Genomic DNA, 24,516 nt, shown 5'->3' with positions numbered 1-24,516 from the left:
ACAACGAACTGCCAGAAATTCAAGCTGGATTCAGAGGAGGGTGTGGAACAAGAGATATCATTCCTGTTATCAGACGGATCTTGGCTGAAAGCAGAGAACACCAGAAAGATGTTTACCTGTGTTTTATTGGCTACACAAAGGCATTCGACTGTGTGGATCATAACAAATTATGGATAACGTTGCCAAGAATAAGAATTTCAGAAGACTTCATTGTGCTCACACGGAACCTGTACATAGATTAAACATACAGGTTTGAACATTTGAACAAAACAAGGGGATACTGTGTGGTTTAAAACTGGAAAATATATGCGGCAGGGTTATATCCATTCACCATACATATTCATTCTGTATGCTGAGCAAATAATCTGAGAAGGTGGACTTTATGAAGAAGAATGCAGCATTAGGTTTGGAGGAAGACTCATTAACAACTTGCAAAATGCAGATGACACAACCTTGCTTGCTAAAAGTGAAGACAACTTGAAGCGCATACTAATGAAGAACAAAGGCCACAATCTTCAATATGGATTAGACCTCAACATAAAGAAAATGAAAATCCTTACAACTGGACCAATAAACAACATCATAATAAATGGCAAAGAAATCAAAATTGTCAAGGATTTTATTGTTCGTAGATCAACAATCAATGCCCTTGAAGCACTTATTGATGAAGATCAAAGGCTATAGCCTTCAGTCTGGATTGCACCTCCACATAAAGAAAACAAAAATCCTCACAACCGGACCAGTGAGCAACATCATGATAAATGGAGAAAAGATTGAAGTTGTCAAAGATTTCATTTTACTGGGATCCACAATCTATGCCAGGGAAGCAGTGGTCAAGAAATCAAAAGACTCATTGCATTGGGCAAATCTGCTGCAGAGGACCTCCTTGAAGTGTTAAAAAGCAAAGATGTCACCTTGAAGACGAAGGTGAACCTGACCCAAGCCACGGTGTTTTCAATTGCCTCCTATGCACGTGAAAGCTGGACAATGAATATGGAAGATCAAAGAATTGATGCCTTTGAATTATGGTATTGGTGAAGAATACTGAATATACTGTAGACTGCCAGAAGAACGAACAAATCTGTCTTGGAAGAAGTACAGCCAGAATGTTTCTTAGAAGCAAGGATGGTGAGACTTCATCTCACGTACTTTGGATATGATCAGGAGGGACCAGTTCCTGGAGAAGGACATCATGTTTGGTAAAGTAGTGGGTTAGCAAAAAAGACGACGACCCTCAATGAGATGGACTGACACAGTAGTTGCAAGAATGAGCTGAAGCATAACAAGGATTGTGAGGATGGTGCAGAACTGGACAGTGTTTCGTTCTGTTGTACACAGGGTCGCTATGAGTCAGAACTGACTTGAGGGCATGTAACAAGAACAATCCACCCACCTGTCTTTTTATATATGCAAGGAGAGATGTCTAGAATAACAATGGATTAAAAGTCAACACTGTTATTTTTCTGAATGGAAGGATTTAAGGTGAGTAGTTTTGTGGCGTAGTGCTACGGCTGCTAACCAAATGGTCGGCAGTTCGAATCTGCCAGGTGCTCCTTGGAAACTCTATGGGGCAGTTCTACTCTGTCCTATAGGGTCGCTATGAGTCGGAATCGACTCGACAGCACTGGGGTGGGTTTAGTTTTTTCTATACTTTTCTGTATTAATTATTTACGATAAGTAGGTATTTTTATAAAACACATGAAGTCATTATTTTAAAGGAAAAAAGGAGAAGCATTGGGAATGGTAATGAACAGCAAAGCAGGACACCTGGAGTTGAGTATGACCCTGGGTAAGTCATTCAATGTGAAACCTCTCTGGGCCATAGTTTCCTTATTGGTAAATGACAAAATGAGGAAGTAGAATTAAATGAGTTCAGAGTTTTCTTCAGCACTAACATTTTATGAATTGAAGTAGCTTATTTATATGTAAATTCTTAGGAAAGTTTTAAAAAATAAGTGTATCTTTTTTTCCATAAATTATCTCAACTCTTCCTAGATATAACGAATAATGCTCTTTTCCTTTGCTTTTTTTTTTATCAGCTTTTATAGCTTGACCACATTACAAGCTACATATGCACTATATCCTTGACATTCTCAAAATACTGAACAGGCAGTTTTGTCGACATCAATAATTAAAGAGATGCAGTAATGAGAATACAAGTACAGAAAGTCCTTCTGATAACACTACACACTACTTCAAATGTGCAGGGAAAATGCTGGCAATTAAGAAGGAGAACAAGAAAAGATTGCATTTGCTGAAGTTCTCCTTCTCAATCCAAACGTGTGCTAAAGAAATGAAATACAAAAAAATACTGACATGAATTGTTCACACCATTAGGGGAATGTTTTGATGAGCTCACAAGAGAACTACTGAACAACTATAAGCATTTACAGAAGGGGTTTCTTAGTTCCAGGTGGTTTCAAAATTGAGTTTGTATACATGTACCTTTTTTTTAATCTTCTGAACCCTCCGTTATCTACCAATTGGTTGTTTCTTGCATTATGTTAATCTGCTGAATGGAACAGCTGCCAGCAGGTGTAATTTTCTACTAATTAAAAGTTGAATTTTACATACCTCAACAATAAAGCAATATTTCTCCCCATAAATTCTAATTCAGTGTCTCTGAACTTAATCCCCAAACCAGCATTTATATTGCTCAATTATATTTCAATAAATCCGTCCTATTTATTTGTGACAGTCATGTAATTAAGAATAGCATTTACCATGCTGAGATGCTAATGTGATTTTGCCAATGTAAGAGTTGATATAAACTATATCTTTCTGAAAATTAAGTGTTACAGGTGCCATGCAACATTTAAATTTGTCACACTTAGAGCTTAAACAAATATTGAAATGTCGTCATCATTGAGAAAGAACTTACCTTTGCAATGATTATTGACTGAACTGGGTAGCAAACAGTTGCTCCTACAGTGGCTAGTCCCAGTGGATAAGCAATTTTCTTAAATCTAGAACCTATAAAATTCAAGCAAATTATTAAACTCCAAACACATGCAACCAGAGACTCAATGATTTTATAACCTTAATGTTCTCTTTATTTCCCTTCAAGTCATCACTCTATGTTAAATTGTTCGTTAGGTAACAATACGGATTAAGACAGTAGCTAAAACATCCTTAAGGATCTCGATTTAATTAATACCCCTTTGTTGTCATGTCCAATTTAAGAAAAGTGTTCTCAATCTAACACTGATAATTACCTCCACAAAAAGGTTTGCCAATTTTCTTCTAATTTAAAATCGAGGTATATTTTCATGTCCTAAGAAACCCAAAGTTGTAACCACATTTTTTTCAAGTTATCTAATAAAGCATGAAAATACAGAGAATTAATCACCTATTATGTTTGTGACACCATCATTAAAATGAAACGGACTCTCTCTTCTATATATCCTTTCTTGATTAAGTCCTTAGGAAGGTGAAATATTCAACTAACTAATCAGCTAAGAACTTTAAAAGGTACCTAACTCCTTCATGTCACTGATTTAGAATAATGAATAATTTATAATTCTAAAATTCTAATGTGAGATAATTAATGCATTTCCAAAACTGACTTAACTACCTAAGAGTTATTTTCAAACTTCTTTTTTGACAGTAAAATCCCTTAAAAAAAAAAAAATCCCTCCAAATAGAATTTTACTAGGAACTTCAATATATAAAATCTATAAACTTGAAGCTGCTCTGGGAGTGGGATTCTCAGGCTTGAACCCTGCCTGGATGGCTTTTCCCTTATCCCTTTACCACCCCTAAATACCTCCATGGAACCACGGGTTCTACAGAACAGTTTGAAACCCATGGATCGAAGCTATAGCTTAGTTCCAACAGATCACTGATCAAGACAATATGTATCTTAATTATGGAAATAAACCCTTATCTGAGTACCTTGGGCTCTTTAAATATGATCTGGACAATTGGATGAAGGAATTCTTTAAGTGAAGTAAGTACTTTTATCCTCTGGAATGGCTTTTACAACCCTCAATTTGAAAGGAAACTGCTTACCTGATATATCAATAAAGACTAAGGTGAAAAATAGCTGGCAATATTAGCAGGCAACTTTGCAGTTTAGGGAAGGTAAAAAGAGGTATTTCTCTGTCAGGCTGAACTATTACAGTCTTGTCTACAGTAGACTGAGTAGGTGGGTTGCTTCAACCTCTAGTTTGGCTTTCCTTTATATTGGTTTTAGTGGTGCTGTAAAAGAGGGTCTAGGTATATAAAAACATGTTGTGAGTTGCTCTTTACTCCAGCTCTATTTACTATTATTCCAGGATCTGCTAAGAGTGTAGATTTGTTCTTGATTTTACTGTCCTAACATCTCTTGCTGTAAGTTCCCTTGATTCAGCCAAATTCCCCTAATTGTGCTACTCCTAAAGTTGGAAGGTGGTAGTTTTTCCTTCATGTATCATTTTAGAGGTTAAAAAGACTTACGTTCATCCTCTCTTTACTTGACAGGAGAGGCCAGTCTACAAAAAATACATTTCATTTGGGTTCAACAGCCCTCCTCCTGTAATTTGGGAAGGACTCTAGACACAGCCACTAACTATCTGTGTACTATTCATTGAGTGCTTTAATTTCTCTGGACTTCTATCTGTAACATAAGAGGGTTAGAATACACAAATAGCTTTCAAACTTTTTCTGACCCATAACTCATCATAAAGAATAAATTTTACATTATGACCTATGATCTATCAGAGACACACACACTTCACTGAAAACAAGTTTCAAAATATTTAGCCATACTATATATAAAAAAAAAATATATAAAACACACTGATATTTGCTTTTCTCCTGTATTTTATTTTTCCTAATAAAATGCTTCCTGAGATCCACTGTTTTTATTTCACTACCTAATAATAGGCTGAGATACGTAGTTTGAAAACATTGGGTTAGATTATCCAGCTCTAACATTCTGAGATAACGACGAATGACCTAAGGAATGTTTTCTCTTACAGGAGAACTATGAGTTGCTCACTGAGAAACTGAGTAAATACACTTTGGCCAATTTACATCAAAATTTCATTCTCTGAGTCTGATTTTACATATTATAATACTGGATTTCAATTATTCTTTTTCTTATTTTATTTTTATTGTGGCAAAAAATACATAAATGATTGATGTGACTGGTTTTACTGAATGTACACAGGAAAAATGTTGAATTGGCCAATGTTGTATTCTTTATATTTTTACAACAAAATTAAAAAATATATATATAACAAAACATTGGCCAATTCAACATTTTTTACATGTACAGTTCAGTGACATTAATTTTGTTTATTATGCTGTGCAACTATCGCCACTATCCCTTCCAAATTATTCCATCACCGTTAACAGAAACTCAGTGCTCCCTAAGCAAAGGCTTCCCCTTTCCCCCTCCCTCCCATCCCTGGTAACCACTGATAAACTTTGATCTCTATATATTTGCCTATTTCATATAAGTGGGGTCATACAATATTTTCCTTTTGTGACTGACTAAATTTCACTCAGCATAATGTTTTCAAGATTCATCCATGTTGTATGTAGCATGTATCAGAACTTCATTAGTCTTTTTGGCAGAATGTTATCCCATTGCATGTGTATACTACATTTTGTCTATCCATTCATCTGTTGATGGGACATTTAGGCTGTTTCCACCTTTTGGCTATTGTGAACAGTGCTGTAATGAACACTGGTGTACAAGAGTCTATTGTGTTCCTGATTTCAAGTCTTTTTGGTATGTTGCTACAATTGTGATTGTTGGGTCATTTGGTAGTTAGTTCTGTTTAACTTTATGAGGAACTGTTAAAACTGTTTTTCACGGTGGCTGTACCATTTTGCATTCCCACCAGCAATGGATGAGGGTTCCAATTTCTCTACAGCCTCATCAATACCTGTTGTTGTCCTTTTTTTTTTTTTAATTGTAGCCACCGTAGTAGGAGTTAGATGGTATCCCACTGCAGTTTTGATTTCCATCTCCCTACAGACATAAGAGGAGCCCTGGTGGTGCAATGGTTAAGTGCTCGGCTGCTAACCAAAAGGTCAACATTTCAAACACATCAGCTGCTCCGTAGGAAAAAAGACCTGGTGATCTGCTCCCATAAAGATTTCAGCCTAGAAAACCCTATGGAGCAGTTCTACTCAGTCCTATAGGGTTGCTATGTGTTGGAATTGACTTGATGGCACACAACAACTACTAATGACATCAAGCATCTTTTCTTTGTATATCTTCTTTGGTGAAACATTTATTCAATACTTTTGCCCTTTTTTTTAAAATTTTTAAAATTTATTTATTTATTGTGCTTTAACTGAAAGTTTACAAATCAAGTGAGTCTCTTATACAAAAAGTTATACACACCTTGCTATGTACTCCTAGCTGCTCTCCCCCTAATGAGACTGCACATTCCTCCTCTGCTCCCTGTATTCCCGGTGTCCATTCAACCCCTCTGCCTTCTCATCTCCCCTCCAGGCAGGAGTTGCCCACATAGTCTGGTGTGTCTACTCGAGCAAAGAAGCTCACTCCTCACCAGTAAGTCCAATCCCTGTCTGAAGAGTTGGCTTCGGGAATAGTTCCAGTCTTGGGCTAACAAAGGGTCTGGGGACCATGACCTCCAGGGTCCCTCTAGTTTCAGTCAGGCCATTAAGGCTGGTCTTTTTATGAGAATTTGAAATCTGCATCCCACTGTTCTCCTGCTCCATCAGGGATTCTCTGTTGTGTTCCCTGCCAGGGTAGTGATCGGTGGTAGCCAAGCACCATCTAGTTCTTCTGGTCTCAGGCTGACGTAGTCTCTGCTTTATGTGGCCCTTTTGGCCTGTTGGGCTCATCTTTGCCATATGTCTTTGGTGTTCTTCATTCACCTTCACTCCAGGTGTTTGCCCATTTTTTGATTGGGTCACTTGTCTTTTTGTTAAGTTATAGGAGTTTTTCATATATTCTGGATATTAAACCCTTATCAGATACATGGTTCTCATTCCATGATTTCTTAACAAATCATTTATAATATGTTTTAAATTAGAAGTTGTTCACAGTGTTAGAATAAGAAATGGGATATAAACCGAACCTATTGCCGTCGAGTCAATTCCGACTCATAGCGACCCTACAGGACAGAGTAGAGCTGCCCCACACGGTTTCCCCAGAGCGGCTAGTGGATTTGAAGTGCCAACCTTTTGGTTAGCAGCCAAACTCTTTAACCACTGCTCCACCAGGGCTCCAAAACAGGATATAGGGAGGTGTTAATATCAGCTAGAGGGAGAGTGTTAGGTCCACTGGGGTGAGATATATAGGTTAGAGTTAAAATGCTGCAATGTTCTTACAGTTAATTACACAGAGGTTTTGGTATCCAATTAGGTGCGCTTGAGTTGAGGTTGCGTTGAGGAATAAAGCTGGGTAAACCAATCACAAGGTTATCTGATATCAGAGTTCAGACTGGTTGAGTTGCGTCTTCCAAACGTATGTAACTTAGTTTGGGGACAGTAATTAAAAACTGAGGCATGGACAGAGAATGGATTGAAGGTGACTAAAATGTCTACGGACCGGGGAACTACACTAGCTTCATAAGGGCTTGGGTGAAGAAGGGTGGTAGTAATGACTACTGAGAGGGATTTTCAATGCCCAGAGGTGAAAGATGGTCAAATACAAAATTTCAGTATGTGCTTATGAGAGTTATTTTTAACAGTGTACAGAAAAAAACTTAACAAAGAAGGCTTGAGACTGCTGTCCTTAGAAAGGCCTGCTTGCAAGGATGGTCCTTGGCTGGTATCTGGAAATGTGACTGATACGCAGTTCCCTACACTGATGTAAAACTTTCCCTAAATGATAACAGTGGATCACTGTAACTAAACTGTACAAACAATGTGATTTATGCTGAACATCTGCTTTTCTTCTGGGAGTCTGGAACTTTGGTACATGCTGGGCGGACAGTGCCTATGTGACCGGCTCCTAACAGAAACCTTGGGTACTCAAGTTTCTAAAGAGCTTCCCTGGTTGACAACAGTTCACACATACTGTTACAGTTCATCGTTGGAGTAATTAAGTGTGTCCTATGTGACTTCCCTGGGAGAGAATTCTTGAAGTTTGCACCTGGTTTCCTCTGGACTTTGCCTCATGTGCCTTTTCCCTTTGTTGATTTTGCTTTCCTTCCTTTTATTGTAATAAATCTTAGCCATAAATAAAACTATGTGCTGAGGCCTGTGAGTCCTCCTAGTGAATGAATGAACTTGGGGACCAACTATACAAGTGGCATAGTAGGAAGGATGGGCTAAGTTGATAGTGACACAGTGTGTAAAGCGAGGCAAAGGAACCAAACATATTGAGCTTTCATGCTGAATGAAAGTAGTGAGCTGTCTACTTTCTCAAACTCCATTGTGAGCTGGCTGATGGCAGTCCCAGCAACCTTAGTCAGGATGAGACCAGGAGAGAATCAAATTTTTTTAGATGTCAGCATCTCCGTCTGAAATTTTAAACACAGTCCCTTAGAATATGGGTGATTATGACTAAGAAGAGAAACAGTTTGAGTGATTAGTATATATTTTTACATTAACAAAACTTTCAAGATCTTTTTTTTTGTAGCTAGAGACTATTAAGACCTTTTTAAAAATGTTTCCTAGAATATGAGAAATAAAATGGCAGATAATAATTTTAATCAGAACAATTACATGTATTTTTTTAATTTTTATTTTTAAATTATCATACAGTAAATTTGGCTTTTTTGGTGTACAGTTCTATGAATTAGAATATATGTAGAGAGTCATGTTACCACAACCACAATCAAGATACAGAACAGTTCTATTATGCCAAAAAACTACCTCATGCCATCCCTTTGCGGTCACACCTTCTCACCACTCCTAACCCTGGGAGCCACTGATTTGTTCTCTGTCGCTACAGTGTTGTTATTTTTGAGAATGTCAGATAAATGGAATAATACAGTATGTAGCTTTTTTAGACTGGCTTCTTTCAACAGATTCATCCAAATTGTTGCAGGTCTCAATAGTGCATTCCTTTTTGTTGCTGAGTAATATTCTGCTGTATGTATCACAGTTTATCTACTTACCCTTCGAAGGACATTTGGGTTATTTCCAGCTTTGGGTAATTATGAAAAGAACTACTATAAATATTTGCGTACAGGTTTTTGAGGGAACATAATTTTTCATTTCTCCAGGGTAAATACCCAGGAGTGGGATTGCTAGGTCATATGGTTTAAGTGTATTTTAAATTTCATGAGAAATTGCCAAGCTGTTTTCAATAACGGCTGTACCATTTTGCATTCCCACCAGCAATGGATGAGAGTTTCAGTTGCTCCATATCCTTGACTACACATAGTATGGTCAGTCTTTTTAATTTTAGCCATTCTAATAGTTGTGTAGTGGTATTTCAGAATAGTTTTAATTTGTATTTACCTAATGACTAATGATGCTAGACATCTTTTGGAATAGCTATATTTTTTGAAAATACAGACTTTATAAAAGTAAACATGCTATACTATAGAATCTAAAAATTTTTATGGTAGCCTATACTGATACCCAAAAAACCCAGTGCCGTCGGATAATATTCAATAAAGTGATATGAGGTTTCTTCATGGCAGCAAAATTCAGAATATAATGACATTAAAAGGAGAATATATATTTTTAAACCCTACCTTTTCTTGCTGAAACCAAGCCTGCCAATCCTGAAACTGTAATCACTCCAATTTTGGGAAGAAAATCTCCAGGCGGATTCTTCAGATAAACATATGCATCTCAAAAAATCAGTTAAAAATTAATACAAATGATATACCACAATTGGGCATTATACATAGGCATAATGCAAGAAGGTTAAAGGGATTTGCTAAGGTAACACGTAGTAGCTGGTTCGAATGTTCTTCAAAAGAAATATACAAAATAATGACATGAACAGCATTTAAAAAGATAATTGTAATAGGTACTTGTTACAAAAATGAAATCTTCCTTCAGCAGCTGATTTACTGATATTTGCATTCTTAATGATACAGGTGCTCATTATTCTTTAATGAAATATGATGGTAGAGTGCACACCCTAATATGGATTATTGTGAAGTGAATTCCTGATTGTGTATATATTATATCTCTACAATGCACATGCTTCTGCCCTTATCTATAAAATTGGTAAGATCCAGTAAGAATCGAAATAGATACTCTATTAGGCAGCTTTGAATAATATTCTAGGGATACACTCAGCTACTAGGCCTTGTTTGCCACTGCTCCCCAATCTACCCCAGAGCAGCCGTTGCTCTTAAGTAAAACCAATGGTCAGGATGAGAAGTGAGCCTAGGTAAAAAGAGATGAAGAATGGGCAACAATACAGATTTCTTGGCTTTTTACATATTTAAATTGTTTCTGGTTATACACAATCCAAAAATACATTCTTCCATCACAGTTTATTTAATGGCAATCACTTATTTAATCATATTCCTCAAGATCGATGAGGGATATAACTTTGAATTAATTCTTACGTACATAAAATAATAGTAATTCAAGTATAAGTCACAAACTTCATGGAGACATCTAAAATTTTAGCTGATTTTTCTGATCCCAGTACATATTTATTTTGATAACTGGCGTAAGCCAAGCATATTAGGAAGCTATATCTGTTGCTAAATACCATATAACAAACTACAGAGTCAAAAACAATGCTTTCCAACATTAGCATAAATATTCCAGGGTGACTGCCATATTGTTCCCTAGCAATCAATAGCAAAATACTGTGTATTTTAGCAGCAAATAACATTTATTTAAAATGATTTAAAACAATGGAGACATCTTAATTTGTGCTTTATGAATATATAATATGGACTCTGTAGTTAAAACAGACCTCGGTTTAAGTCCAGGCACTAGCACTTACTAGCTATGTGACTTTGGTAACCTATTTAATGTTTCTAAACCTCAGTTTCCTCATTTATAAAATGGAGATAATTATAATACTAACTTTCACAGAATTGCTACAAAAATAAAATTAGATAAATTATGAAAATGCTAAGCACAGTACCTTAGTACATACTAATCACTAAATAAATGGTAGTTACTATTGCTTTGTTATTATTTTTAACAAACTGCTACACAGTATCTTCTGAGTTGGCAAAAGCCTGATAATAGATAACACATCATGTTTTTATTTTTCTCACATTTAAATCTTGCAACTTAAAAACAATAGAACATTTCTAATTATGGACAGTTTACTCACCTACCTTTCCCAAATTGTACCGTATCCATTATCCCATTTTTCACAAAGACATATACACCCTAAGCATAAAAAGAGAAAAATGACATTTGGATTTTTGAAGCTGTCAATAATTGGATAAAATAGTCTACATCTCTGAGATTATATCAAAACGTTTACTTGATAGATGAAATAATAGGTAAATAGTTGTTGCTCGCCTTTTAGAAAAAAAAGTTTCTCAGTATTTCAAGAATAGAGATTAATAACATGGCATTGTACCCAGATCTAAATCCAGCTTTCCTATTTATTCACTATGAAAAAACTTAGCCTCTCTTTTCTTGCCTTCCATTCTATTTAACAGGGGTAATATTTGTTTACTACTTTCTTCATATAAATGAGGAAGAGTAATGCCTATAAAAAAACTCAGTGCGACTCAGAGAAAAAATATTGCAGCAACACAGATTTATCATTTTACAACTGCCTAGAAGAATGAATGTAATTTAAATAAAACACGAAGGGTGGTATAGAAGCTCAGAAGAAACATCTGACTGACAAAGATGCAAGAGCAACAACATAATTTGTGAGAAAAAGCAAAGGGGGAAAAAACTAAAGAAAAGGGCTTCATCTTCTCCTTTTTTTCTTAGTGTGTATTAGCATTAGAAAAAATCTAATAAAGACATTTATCGTAGGATAAAAATCATCCTACACAGACTGGTGTCCGTTCTGTTTTTAAACAGGAACATAAATTTACTACAAATCAAGATCCTATTAACACTCTGGAGGGATTAAACCTTTAAAGTAATTTTTTTCTCTTACCTGATGCTAACTAATTTGTTTTAATGCAAGGAAGATAGCTATAAATAGTTATTAATTGATAGCTATTATCTCAAATATATCAGAAGAAAAATAAAGGCACAAAAAATTTTTTTACCCATAGTTATGCTGTACTCTACTGTAGGGGCCAGAAAACACAATTCAAACATGTGGTCTCCTTCTCTGAACTAGTTGCTATAAAACCATGGGGGTAAAAAAAAAAAACAAGATCAAGAGATTTTCAAAGCAAAGAAACTAGAAATGAATATATTAGACAGGAAAGAAGTAAGTTACTGCCACGGAGCTATCTCGGTCCTAGTAATTTCTTCTTGGACGTTGTAATGTTAATCAGAGACGCAGAGGTCCATCCTGTCCGTCCTAGTTTAAAGCTGTACAAGCCAGCCCAGAGCTGCAGCCACTGAGCTAGTTCTCCTTAGGAACGGTCTCTCAGGAAAATTTCATCTTCCAAATGAAAATATCTATTGACTAGCTGTTTGGAAATCATTAAACCATTGAGGAAGAAAGCTAGTCACTTCTTATGGGGAATTATCCTTAGCTGTGTTTAGGAATTCACTTTTACCACTGGGGTCACTGCTACCTAAATTTCAACATACTAAGGTGCAGCATTAGGAATTGACTTTGCCCTACGTGATCCTAGGTTTAATGCAGAATGTAACTTGAGTTAGAAGTAATTTTTAAAGAATAGCTACGTTTTTACAGAAAAACCAGAAAGACAGAATAGTTTACATTGAGGATAAAATGCATTAAAAAATGCTATTCTTCAACTTATTCATTTTGGCATATTAACAGAATATAATGCTTTTTTAGTCTTAAATTGGATGATAATTACAATAGCAATTTAAGGATCTCTCAGCAACAATTTATCTCGGTGAATACAAATTGGAAAACGCAATGGAAAATCTGGTCTCAGGACACCTACGTCTGAATCATCCAGCTGTCAACACATAGCTTCAGGGGCATGATTCAGACCCTAATTAGTTACTTCCCTCCAAGACCAAATTATTAAGAATGTGTGCTGTGTACCTAAAAGACAACTAGTGCTATTAGAAGAGGTATGTGACAAGCACACACTTTCAAAAATAACACCATGTGTTCATCAGAAGTTTGAAGTATCATCTGGAATGACCGAAATTCATATGGGCTTGGTATTTTACCTAAGGCTATGTTGTTTTTCATAAGATCATTAGAAATTTTTTTAAGAGAATAGGTTAGAAAATAAAAAGCATAGGAATTCACAATTGGTTAGGCTAGATTTGAGGAAAAGCTGTGTGGTCATGAGACTAAAAAAAAAATAAAAACAATGGTACCAACATTATCATTCTGACATCGACAGCTGGTAATACTGATACTAGCACAACTATGTTGATGTGATGATAAGCGGTTTAACAGCTTGCTCCACCACTCTGCTGATGAATAACGCTGACTGAAAATTAAACAGTAAAGTTGGGTGAATTTTGCTTTGCCCAATGGCTATACTGTAGTCAAAATGATTTTATGAGCCTAATCCAACAACTGAACAACGTTTTGTTTAACCAAATAAGAAACAATTCAGAAGTAATCTCAGCCTTTCATGTAAAAGACCAAACGATGCCTTGTACATGCCAGGTAACACACACATGCTTGCTGAACTGCTTTGACCTATGCAGTGGTGGTACAGAGGACTAAATACAGCCACAAATTCTTTACTGCTACTCTCATTAAGAGGTGGCATCTAATTCCCTTCCTTTTAAAACTGGGCTGGCATCAGTGACTTGAATGAACAATAGAATAATGTGGAAACGATTTTCTTGGACATTCGAGGACAGGTAAGAATAAGATTAGCAACTTCTGCCTAGGGCCTCTGAGAACATTCTTTCTGGGAGCCTTAGACTGCCCACGTAAGATACCTGACCACCCCGAGACCACCATTCTTGAGAGCCATGTCTAGGTTTTCCAGTCGACAATCCCAGATAAACCCAGGCTTTTCAGTCATCTCTGACAAGCTGCCAGAGATGTGAATGAAGCTGTGTTGAACTTTATATAAATCAGTTCATCCACCAACTGAACACCAGTGAGTGACCTCTGTGAACATGACATACAATGGAAGCATCCTCCGGCTGAACTGTGATCAGATTCCTGACGTACAAAATCATGAGATAGAATAGAAAGGCTGCTGTTTTTTAAGTCACTAGATTTTAGGGTAGTCTCTTACATATCGATAGGTAACTGGAATAACTGGTATGTAATAAAAATTAAAAATCTCCAATATTAAATTAGTATCAGAATTTACTTACCTTGAACCAGCCAACATAACGACCAGTTGTAGTGCGGATGGAAGCAAAGCCCATTTGCAAATGACCAGGCTGTTCTTCAACATATTTAGATTGGAGAGGTGGTGCAGTATATATGGGGAGCTAGAGATAAAAAAAGTTTATGTCAAAAACATAAAACAGATCAACTTCCTTTTCCGGCAGTATGAAAGAACAGAAATCCTCATCAACCTTCCTGCTAAAAACAACTAAAAATGCTGGACAAAATATTTTTTAAAACCACCTTAGATGCAGGGATAATTGGGTAAGCTGGCTATAAAGAATATTCAGAGGCCATAAATTAAGTAAAAACAGAAACCCAGAGGGATGACCAATAAAACCAGGTTTTACTATGAAGGCATTTACTATAAAACAGGTGAATATGGTGCATGGAGTATGAGGAACATGAAACAAAACCACGAACTGTGTAAGGTGGGCAATCTGGACACTACAAAGCTGGTATCTCAAACTGTTATCTACTCAACTTAAGGGTGAACTAGAAATAAACCCTGTATCCCAAGGAACTGCAAGGAAAACTGACTGTCTCAAAGACTGGGCATTGAGTGCAGTGGTGGGAAATAACCCTTTTTTTTTTTAAGAATCGGCAAACACAAGAGAACTCTGCAGAATGAAATTACCTTGCTAATCTGAGAAACCTCAATCCAAGAATATATTTAAAGTGCTCCCAGGTTGGTAAAAAAAAAAAAAAAACCGACATAATCCAGAATATATACAGAACTCTCAAAACTCTGTTAAGAAAACAAATGACCTAATAAAAATGGGCCAAAAATTTGAACAGACACTTCGCCACAGAAGATTTATAGAGGTAAATAAGCACATGGAAAGATGCTCAACAAAATTATTCATTAGGAAATACAAATTAATCCAAAATGTGATACTTCTATACATCCACTAAAGGACATATATATAAAATTATGTTCAACTCCATTAGTAATTATGGAGGTGAAAACTGAAAGCAAATGAGACGGTGTTTCACCTCCACTGGATTGGTAAGTTAAACTCTGATGAGATCAAGTGTTGGCATGAATGTGAAGGCTACATTTAGACACTGGCTGCAGGGATGTAAATTGGTATAAACACTTTTAAAAATACTTCAGGATGTTATAGTAAAATTGAAGATGCCACATACATGACCCAGTAATTCCACTCCTAGGTACATATACTTGAAAATATGTGCATAAAATGTTCACAGAAATATTTTGACAGCAAAAGTTTGGAAACAACTCATATGTCCACCAACAGTAGAAGAGATAATTAAATTGTGGTATATCCATATAATGGAATATCATACAGTACAGAAAATTCATAAATTAGAGCTAAATGGAACAATTTGGATGAATCTCAGGAATATAATGTTGAGCAAAAAGTTAAATTGCAGAAAATTACATGCAAGTATGTTTCCATTAGTTTATAGTTCACATACATGCAAAACCAAAAATATATATTTTGTTACTAATATAGACATATAAAGTAAATCTATAAAATAAAGGAAGAAAACAATAATCAAAATTTAGGGTAAAGGTTACCTCTAAAATGACAGGGAGGGATGGGAACACAGATAATTTTGTTTTCCTTTTCCTTTAAGCTGGGTGATAGGTACATGGTTGTTCATCATATTATTATGTTTTTACACCTTTTAATATACTGAATACACATCCTTTTGATGCTAATCAATTCTTAATAAAAACAAATTTAAAACATAAAAGCACTATTAAAGAGTTTAACCTGGTAAGGTCTTATTTCCTTAAGGGAAAAAAAAAAAAGCTATTTTTTAGGTTAGGCTATATTTTAGGTATTTTAAAGGTTTGGGGTATAGAAACTTTCTAGGAAGTATCATAAAGACATAATCGGGGGAGAATCAAGTTTACCAATCAACAGCAAGTGAACTAAATCACCAGTGGCTTTGGATTATTCCTACAGCAATAGCAAACATGAGACAGTACAGGTTTCGTGAAACTCTTCCAGGAGTGGGTCACAAAAGCCTTGTTTTACCACTAAATGACCATTTGCTACCCATGATAAGATTAAAGAGTTAATGCATGGATATAAATTCACCAAGTTAGCAACTACGTGTAATTAGGGAGGTCAGAGGTGTATTTTTATATAAAAGACGTATTTTTAAAAATATAAAGCAAGCATAATGCATGAAGGAAAGTTCCCCTGCTCCTCTAGAAAAGGGGCATGTATGTGAATGCCTGGGCATTAGAACGGGGAAAATTATTTACTTATATATTTGTCCATCACATCCCCAGCCTTTCTATTTTTGAGCCTAACTGAATTCCAAGCTTCACTAGGCATTTACTTTTCTTATTCTCTCCCCTATTCCTATCAAAACCTGGTGATATTTCATTTACACCACAGTATACATTAGATTTCACCACGTGTCTGGCAGTTTGTCGTACTGTGGTGGCTTGGGTGTTGCAGTGATGCTGGAAGCTTTGCCACTGGTATTTCAAATACCAGCAGGGTCACCCTTGGTGGACAGGTTTCAGCCGAGCTTACAGACTGAGACAGACTGGGAAGAAGGACCTGGCAGTCTACTGAAAAAACTGGCCAGTGAAAATTTTATGAAGAGCAGCAGAACATCGTCTGGTATAGTGCCTGAAGATGACCCCTCAGGTTAGAAGCAACTCAAAATATGAATGGGAAAGAGCTGTCTCTTCAAAGCAGTTGTTGGCTGTTGTTCAGTGCCCTCGAGTCAGTTCCGACTCACAGTGACCCTATGTACAACAGAACAAAACAATGTCCAGTCCTGCACCATCTTTACAATGATTGTTATACATGAGTCCATTGTTGCAGCCACTGTATCAATCCATCTGGTCGAGGGTGTACCTCTCCTTTGCTGACCCTCTACCAAGCATGATGTCCTTTTCCAGGGACTGGTCACTCCTGATAGCATGTCCAAAGTATGGGAGATAAAGTCTTGACATCCTCGCTTCTAAGGAACATTCTGGCTGTACTTCTTTCAAGAAAAATTTGTTCGTTCTTCTGGCAGTCCATGAGATATTCAATATTCTTCACCAACACCACAACTCAAAGGCATAAATTCCTCTTCAGTCTTCTTTATTCATTGTCCAGCTTTTACATGCCTGTGAGGCGAATGAAACACCACGGCTTGGGTCAGGCGCACCTCAGTCCTTAAAGTGACAACTTTGCTTTTCAATACTTTGAAGGGGTCTTTTACCCAATGCAATGCATCCTTTCATTTCCTGACTGCTGCTTCGATGGGTGTTGATTATGGTTCCAAGTAAAATGAAATCCTTAAAACTTCTGTAATTTCTCTGTTTATCATGATGTTACTTATTGGTCCAGTTATGAGGATTTTTGTTTTATGTTGAGGTGTGATCTATACTGAAGGCTGTGGTCTCTGATCTTCATCAGTAAGTGCTTGCTTCAACTGATCTTCATCAGTAAGTGCTTGCTTCAATTTCTCTTCACTTTCAGCAAGCAAGGTTGTGTCATCTGCATACGCATGTTGTTAATGAGTTTTCCTCCAATTCTGATGCCCCATTCTTCATATTGTCCAGCTTCTCATATTATTTGTTCAGCATACAGATTGAATAAATATGGGGGAAGGATATAACTCTGATGCACAGCTTTCTTGACTTTAAACCACGCGGTATCTCCTTGTTCTGTTCGAATGACTGCCTTTTGGTCTAAGTACAGGTTCTTCATGAGCACAATTAAGTGTTCTGGAATTCCCATTCTTCCCAATGTTATCCATAATTTACAGTCGAATGCCTTTGCATAGTCAATAAAACATAGGTAAACATCTCTCTGGCTTTCAGCCAGGATCCATCTGACATCAGCAATGATATTCCTTGTTCCACATCCTATTCTGAATCTGGCTTGAAATTTCTGGAAGTTCACTGAGGATGTACTGCTGTAACCATTTCTGAATGATCTTCAGCAAATTTTTACTTATATGTGATGTTAATGATACTGTTCAATAATTTCCACATTCTGTTGGATCACCTTTCTTTGGAATAGGTACAAATATGGATCTCTTCCAGTTGGTTGGCCAGGAAACTGTCTTCCAAATTTCTTGGCAGAGATGCGTGAGTGCTTCCAGTGCTGCATCCGTTTCTTGAAACATCTCAGTTGGTATTCTGTCAATTCCTGGAGGCTTGTTTTTTTGAGAATGTCTTCATGCAGCTTGGACTTCTTCCTTCAGTACCATTGGTTCTTGATCATATGCTACCTCCTGAAATGGCTGAACGTCTACTGATTCTTTTTGGTACAGTGGCTCTGTGTACTTCTTCCACCTCCTTATGATGCTTCCTGTGTCATTCAGTATGTTGCCCATATAATCCTTCACTATGCACCCTGAAACTTGATTTTTTCCTTCAGTTCTTTTAGCTTGAGCAATGCTGGACATGTTCTGAACTTTTGGTTTTCTACTTCAGGTCTTTGCACATTTCATTATAATACTTCACTTTATCTTCTTGAGTAGCCCTTTCAAATCTTCTGTTCAGCTTTTACTTTCATTTCTTCCTTTCACTTTAGCTACCCCACATTCAAGACAAACATTCACAGTCTCTTCTGACATCCATTTTGATGGTTTCTAGCATTTCTGACTTTTTAATGGCCTCTTGGTTTTGTCATGTATGATGTCCTTGATGTCATTCCACAACTCATCTAGTTATCAGTCATCAGTGTTCAATGTGTCAAATCAACTCTTGAGATGGTCTCTAAATTCAGGTAGAATATACTCAAGGTCGTACTTTGGCTTTCCTGGACTTGTTCTAATTTTCTTCAACTTCAACTTGCGTATGAGCAATTGATGGTCTGTTCCACAGTCAGTCCCTGGCCTTGTTCTGACTGACGATACTGAGCTTTTCCCTCATTTGTTTCCACAGATGTAGTCAATTTGATTCCTGTGTATTCTACCTGGTGAGGACCAGTATTGTTACCGTTTATGTTGTTGAAAAAAGGTATTTGCAATGAAGTCGTCGTTGGTCTTGCAAAATTCTATCACTTAATCTCCATCATCATTTCTATAACCAAGGCCATATTTTCCAACTACCAATCCTTCTTTGGTTCCAACTTTCGCATTTGAATCACCAGTAATTATCAATGCAACTTGATTGCATGTTTGATCAGTTTCAGACTGCAGAAGTTGGTAAAAATCTTCAATTTCTTCATCTTTGGCCTTAGTGGTTGCTGCATAAATATTATATCGCAGACAGTGTTGCACTTCAGAATAGATCTTGAAATGTTCTCTTTGACGATGAATGCTACGCCATTCCTCTTTGTTATTCCTGGCATAGTATACCATATGACTGTCTGATTCAAAGTGGCCAACACCAATCCATTTCAGCTCACTGATGCCTAGGATAGTGATGTTTATGCATTCCATTTCATTTTTGACAAATTTAAATTTTCCTAGATTCATACTTTGTACATTCCACATCCCAACTATTAATGGATGTTTGCAGCTGTTTCTTCTCATTTTGAGTCATGTCACATAAGCAAATGAAGGTCCTGAAAGCTTGGCTCTATCCATGTCATTAAGGTTGACCCTACTTTGAGGAGGCAGCTCTTCTCCAGTTGTATCTTGAATGCCTTCCAACCTCAGGGGCTCATCTTCAGGCACTATATCAGACAATGTTTTGCTGCTATTCATAAGGTTTTCACTGGCCAATTTTTTTCAAAAGCAGACTGCTGGGTCCTTCTTCCCAGTCTGTCTTAGTCTAGAAGCTCTGCTGAAACCTTTCCACCAAGGGTGACCCTGCTGGTATTTGAAATACCAGTGGCAAAGTTTCCAGTATCACAGCAGCACGCAAGCCACCACAGTAGGACAAATTGACTCAAAGTAGAGTTGACCTTAATGACATGAGTGGAGTCAAGCTTTCAGCAAATGAAGGTGGCACAACTCAAAATGAGAAGAAACAGCCGCAAACGACCAGTAATAATTGGAACATGGAATGTACGAAGTATGAATCTAGGAAAATTGGAAGCCATCAAAAATGAAATGGAAGGTATACACATCAATATCCTAGGCATTATTGAACTGAAATGGGCTAATATTGGCCATTTTGAATCAGATAATCACACAGTCTACTGTGCCAGGAATGACGAAGAGGAATGGCATCACATTCATAGTCAAAGAGAACATTTCTAGATCTATCCTGAAGTACAATGCTGTCAGTGGTAGAATAATGTCAATACGCCTAAAAGGAAGGCCAGTTAATACAACTATTATTCAAATTTATGCACCAACAACTAATGCCAAAGATGAAGAAACTGAAGATTTTACCAATCTCTGCAGTCTGAAATTGATCAAACATGCAATCAAGATGCACTGATAATTATTGGTAATTAGAATGTGAAAGCTGGAAACAAAGAATAAGGATTGGCAGTTGGATAATATGGCCTTAGTGATTCAGATGGCCCCTGAGATTGCATGATAAAATTTTACAAGACCAACGACTTATTCATTGCAAATACCTTTTTTCAACAACATAAATGGTGACAACACATGTGGACCTCACCAGATGGAAAACACAGGACTAGAATTGACTACATCTGTGGAAAGAAATGTTGGAAAAGCTCAAAATCATCAGTCAGAACAAGGCCAGGGATGAACTGTAGAACAGACTCAGTTGCTCATGTCCAAGTTCAAGTTGAAGATGAACAAATTAAAACAAGCCCACAATAGCCGAAGTACAACATTGAGTTTATTCCACCTGAATTTAGAGACCATCCCAAGAACTGATTTGATGCACTGAACACTAATGACTGAAGACCAGATGAATTGTGGAATGACATCAAGAACATCATAAATGAAGAAAGCAAAAGGTTATTAACAAGACAGGAAAGAAAGAAAAGACCAAAATGGATGTCAGAAGAGACTCTGACAGTTGCTCTTGTATGCAGAGTAGCTAATGTGAGCAGAAGAAACGATGAGCTGAACAGAATATTTCAAAGGGCGGCTTGAAAAGACAAAGTATTATATATAATGAAATGCAAAGACCTAGAATTAGAAAACCAAAAGGAAGAAAACGGTCAGCATTTCTCAAGCTGAAAGAACTGAAAAAAAAATTCAAGCCTCAAGTTGCAATTTTGGAAAAAAAAAAAAAAAATTTTTTTTTTTTAATGGGCAAAGTATTGAATGACTCAGGAAGCAACAAAAGAAGGTAGAAAGACTACACAGAGTCAATGTACCAAAAAGAATTGGTCGATGTTTAATCCCTTCAGGAGTTAGCATATAATCAAGAACCGATAATACAAAGGAAGAAGTCCAAGCTGCCCTGAAGGTACTGGCAAAAAACAAGGCTCCAGGAATTGACGGAATACTAATTAAGATGTTTCAAGAAACAGATGCAGTGTTCACTCATCTACGCCAAGAAATTTGTAAGACAGCTACCTGGCCAACCGACTGGGAGAAAGCCATATTTGTGCCCATTCCAAAGAAAAGTGATCCAACAGAATGTGGAAATGATTGAACAATTCCATTTATGTCACACACAAGTAAAATTCTGCTGAAGATAATTCGGAAATAGTTGCAGTAGTACCTTGACAGGGAACTGCCAGAAATTCTGGCTGGTTTCAGAAGAGGATGTGGAACCAGAGATATCACCGCTGATGTCAGATGAACTTGGCTGAAAGCAGAGAATTCCAGAAAGATGTTTACCTGTGTTTCATTGACTATACAAAGGCATTCAACTGTGTGGATCATAACAAATTATGGATAACACTGCGAGGAACAGGAATTCCAGAACACTTAATTGTGTTCATGAGGAACCTTTACATAGACCAAGAGGCAGTTGTTCAAACAGAACAAGGGGATACTGAGTGGTTTAAAGTCAGGAAAGGTGTGCGTCAGGGTTGTATCCTTTCACCATACTTATTCCATCTATGTGCTCAGCAAATAATCTGAGAAGCTGGACTCTATGAAGGATTGGAGGAAGACTCATTAACAGCTTGCGATATGCAGATGACACAAGGTTGCCTGCTGCAAATGAAGAGGACTTGAAGTAATTACTGATGAAGAGCAAAGACTATAGCCTTCAGTATGGATTACACCCCAATATAAAGAAAACAAAAATCCTCATAAATGGGCCAATAAGCAACATCATGATAAACGGAGAAAAGACTGAAGTCATCAAAGATTTCATTTTACTTGGATCCACAATCAACACCAATGGAAGCAGCAGCCAAGAAATCAAACGATGTGTTGCACTGGGCCGAGCTGCTGCAAAAGACCTGTTTAAAGTGTTGAAAGCAAAGATGTCATTTTGATAACTAAGATGCACCTGACCCAAACCATGATATTTTCAATTGCCTCACATTCATATGCATGCGAAAGGTGGACAATGAATAAGGAAGACCAAAGAAGCATTGGTGCCTTTGAATTATGGTGTTAGCGAATAATATTAAATATACCATGGAGTGCCAGAAGAACAAACAAATCTGTCTTGGAAGAAGTACAAGAGTGCTCCTTGGAAGCGAGGATGGCGAGACTTTGTCTCACATACTTTGGATATGCTATCAGGAGGGACTAGTCTAGTCCCTAGAGAAGGACATCATGCTTGGTAAAGTAGAGGGTCAAAGAAAAAGAAGAAGACCCTCAATGAGATGGCTTGACACAGTGGCTGCAACAATGGGTTCCAGCATATCAAACATTTTGAGGATGGCGCAGGACCGGACAGCGTCTCATTCTGTTGTGCATAGGGTCACTTTGATTTGGAACTAACTCAATGGAACCTAACAACAACAACGTACTTGAAATTAAAGAAGAGGTTCTTCATCTGAGGTCTATTGTAAGCGAAATTTTATGTATGCACTTTTCTAGGAAGAGCATCAGATTCTCAAAGAGGTCAAAATGGTTAGGATCCAGTGCTTTAAAGCATTTTCCTTGTTAGAATATGAGCATTTAAGGGTAACTGAAAGGTTTATGGTAAAAGGATTTCAACGTTACTGTGAGTTTTTTTTTAAGAATCGGCCAAAAAGCTGTTACAATAGTCTTCGCTGAGGGAAGCGCATTGCCACTATGAACTGAAGACTCCGGGCCACTTACTGTATAAATGCAACTTGTTTGTATTTGATTAGGAATTATGATTAGATTTGGTAGGCTATAAAACCACATTTAAAATTAAATGGACTCCAAATAACTAGAACTTTTAAATCAGTATTTTTCTTCTCATTTCTTGGTAAAAACAAGTCAAACTCACATCAAAGAGGTATTTAAAAAAAGAAGCTTCCAGGGATGTCTGTGGTTATTGATATACATGTAAAAAAAGAAAAAAAAGTTTTTTTTTTTAATAGCCCCCCAAAAAAACCAAACCCACTGCTGTCGAGTCAATTCCAACTCATAGCGACCCTACAGGACAGAGTAGAACTGCCCCATAGGGGTTCCAAGGAGCGCCTGGCGGATTTAAACTGCCAACCTCTTCATTAGCAGCCGTAGCACTTAACCACTACGCCACCAGGGTTTCCACATGTAGCCCAATTGCCAATATTTCAGATCTGAGTACTCCAAATTTCATGGTTTGAAAAAAAAAAAAAAAGACTGCCCCATGGCCTGGCAGACCTTTCTGGAGTATATGGATACTTAAGGAGCCCTGGTGGCACAATGGTTAAGTGCTTGGCTGCTAACCAAAAGGTTGGCGGTTTGAACTTACCAGCAGTCCATGGGAGAAAGATGTAGCAATCTGCTCCTGTAAAGATTACAGCCTTGGAAGCCCTATGGGGCAGTTCTACTCTATCCTATAGGGTCACTATGAATCAGAATTGATTTGATGGCACCTAATAACAACAACATGGATACTTTTGAAAAAGATGTTTACTAAGAAGAGTTGAAATAAAAAAAAGATTATCTGGTTAGCCTCAAGTTTACCAGAAGATTCAATTAACTAAACATCTCATTCATAAAGTGTTCTGGTTTATAGAGGCTTTATTGTAAATAGTTTTAAACGGATGTATAACTCACTTTACACAATAAAATTTCCTTGAAATGTTCCACCTAAATCACATTTTCATCCGTCAGAAGGTCTAAGTTCCTCAAGTAACAGATCCTGTCTTATATATCCTCGTGAATAGTTCCTGGCACAGAATTCGCAAGCGACTTTGTTGAATAAGTTATTCACTTATATTCTACTTTAAATGTACTGGGGAATATAAAAATATAACAAGGAATTCTGTGTATCCTATAATACATTAAAGAGCTTAATTTTACTTTTAAAATTCAGAAATATGTAAATTCAGGTATTTGGGCCA

General features: G+C 36.9%; 1 protein-coding gene across 4 annotated transcripts in view; it reads right to left on the bottom strand.

Moving 5' to 3' along the window:
• APOOL (apolipoprotein O like) overlaps positions 1–24,516 on the bottom strand; it is a 99,366-nt gene that overhangs the window by 10,792 nt on the left and 64,058 nt on the right. For all 4 annotated transcript variants that reach the window (XM_010592699.3, XM_064278614.1, XM_064278613.1 and 1 more), the window contains 4 exons: positions 14,260–14,379; positions 11,181–11,235; positions 9,618–9,716; positions 2,882–2,973 (listed from right to left, as the gene is read on the bottom strand). In XM_010592699.3, the coding sequence (XP_010591001.1) occupies positions 2,882–2,973; positions 9,618–9,716; positions 11,181–11,235; positions 14,260–14,379 (366 nt within the window). The remainder of the gene's footprint in view (positions 1–2,881; positions 2,974–9,617; positions 9,717–11,180; positions 11,236–14,259; positions 14,380–24,516) is intronic.

Source organism: Loxodonta africana, chromosome X (genome assembly GCF_030014295.1).
Source record: "Loxodonta africana isolate mLoxAfr1 chromosome X, mLoxAfr1.hap2, whole genome shotgun sequence".
Classification (NCBI taxonomy): Eukaryota; Metazoa; Chordata; class Mammalia; order Proboscidea; family Elephantidae; genus Loxodonta; species Loxodonta africana.
The sequence above is the reverse complement of the archived record's forward strand: the minus strand, read 5'-3'. Positions and strand labels throughout refer to the sequence as shown.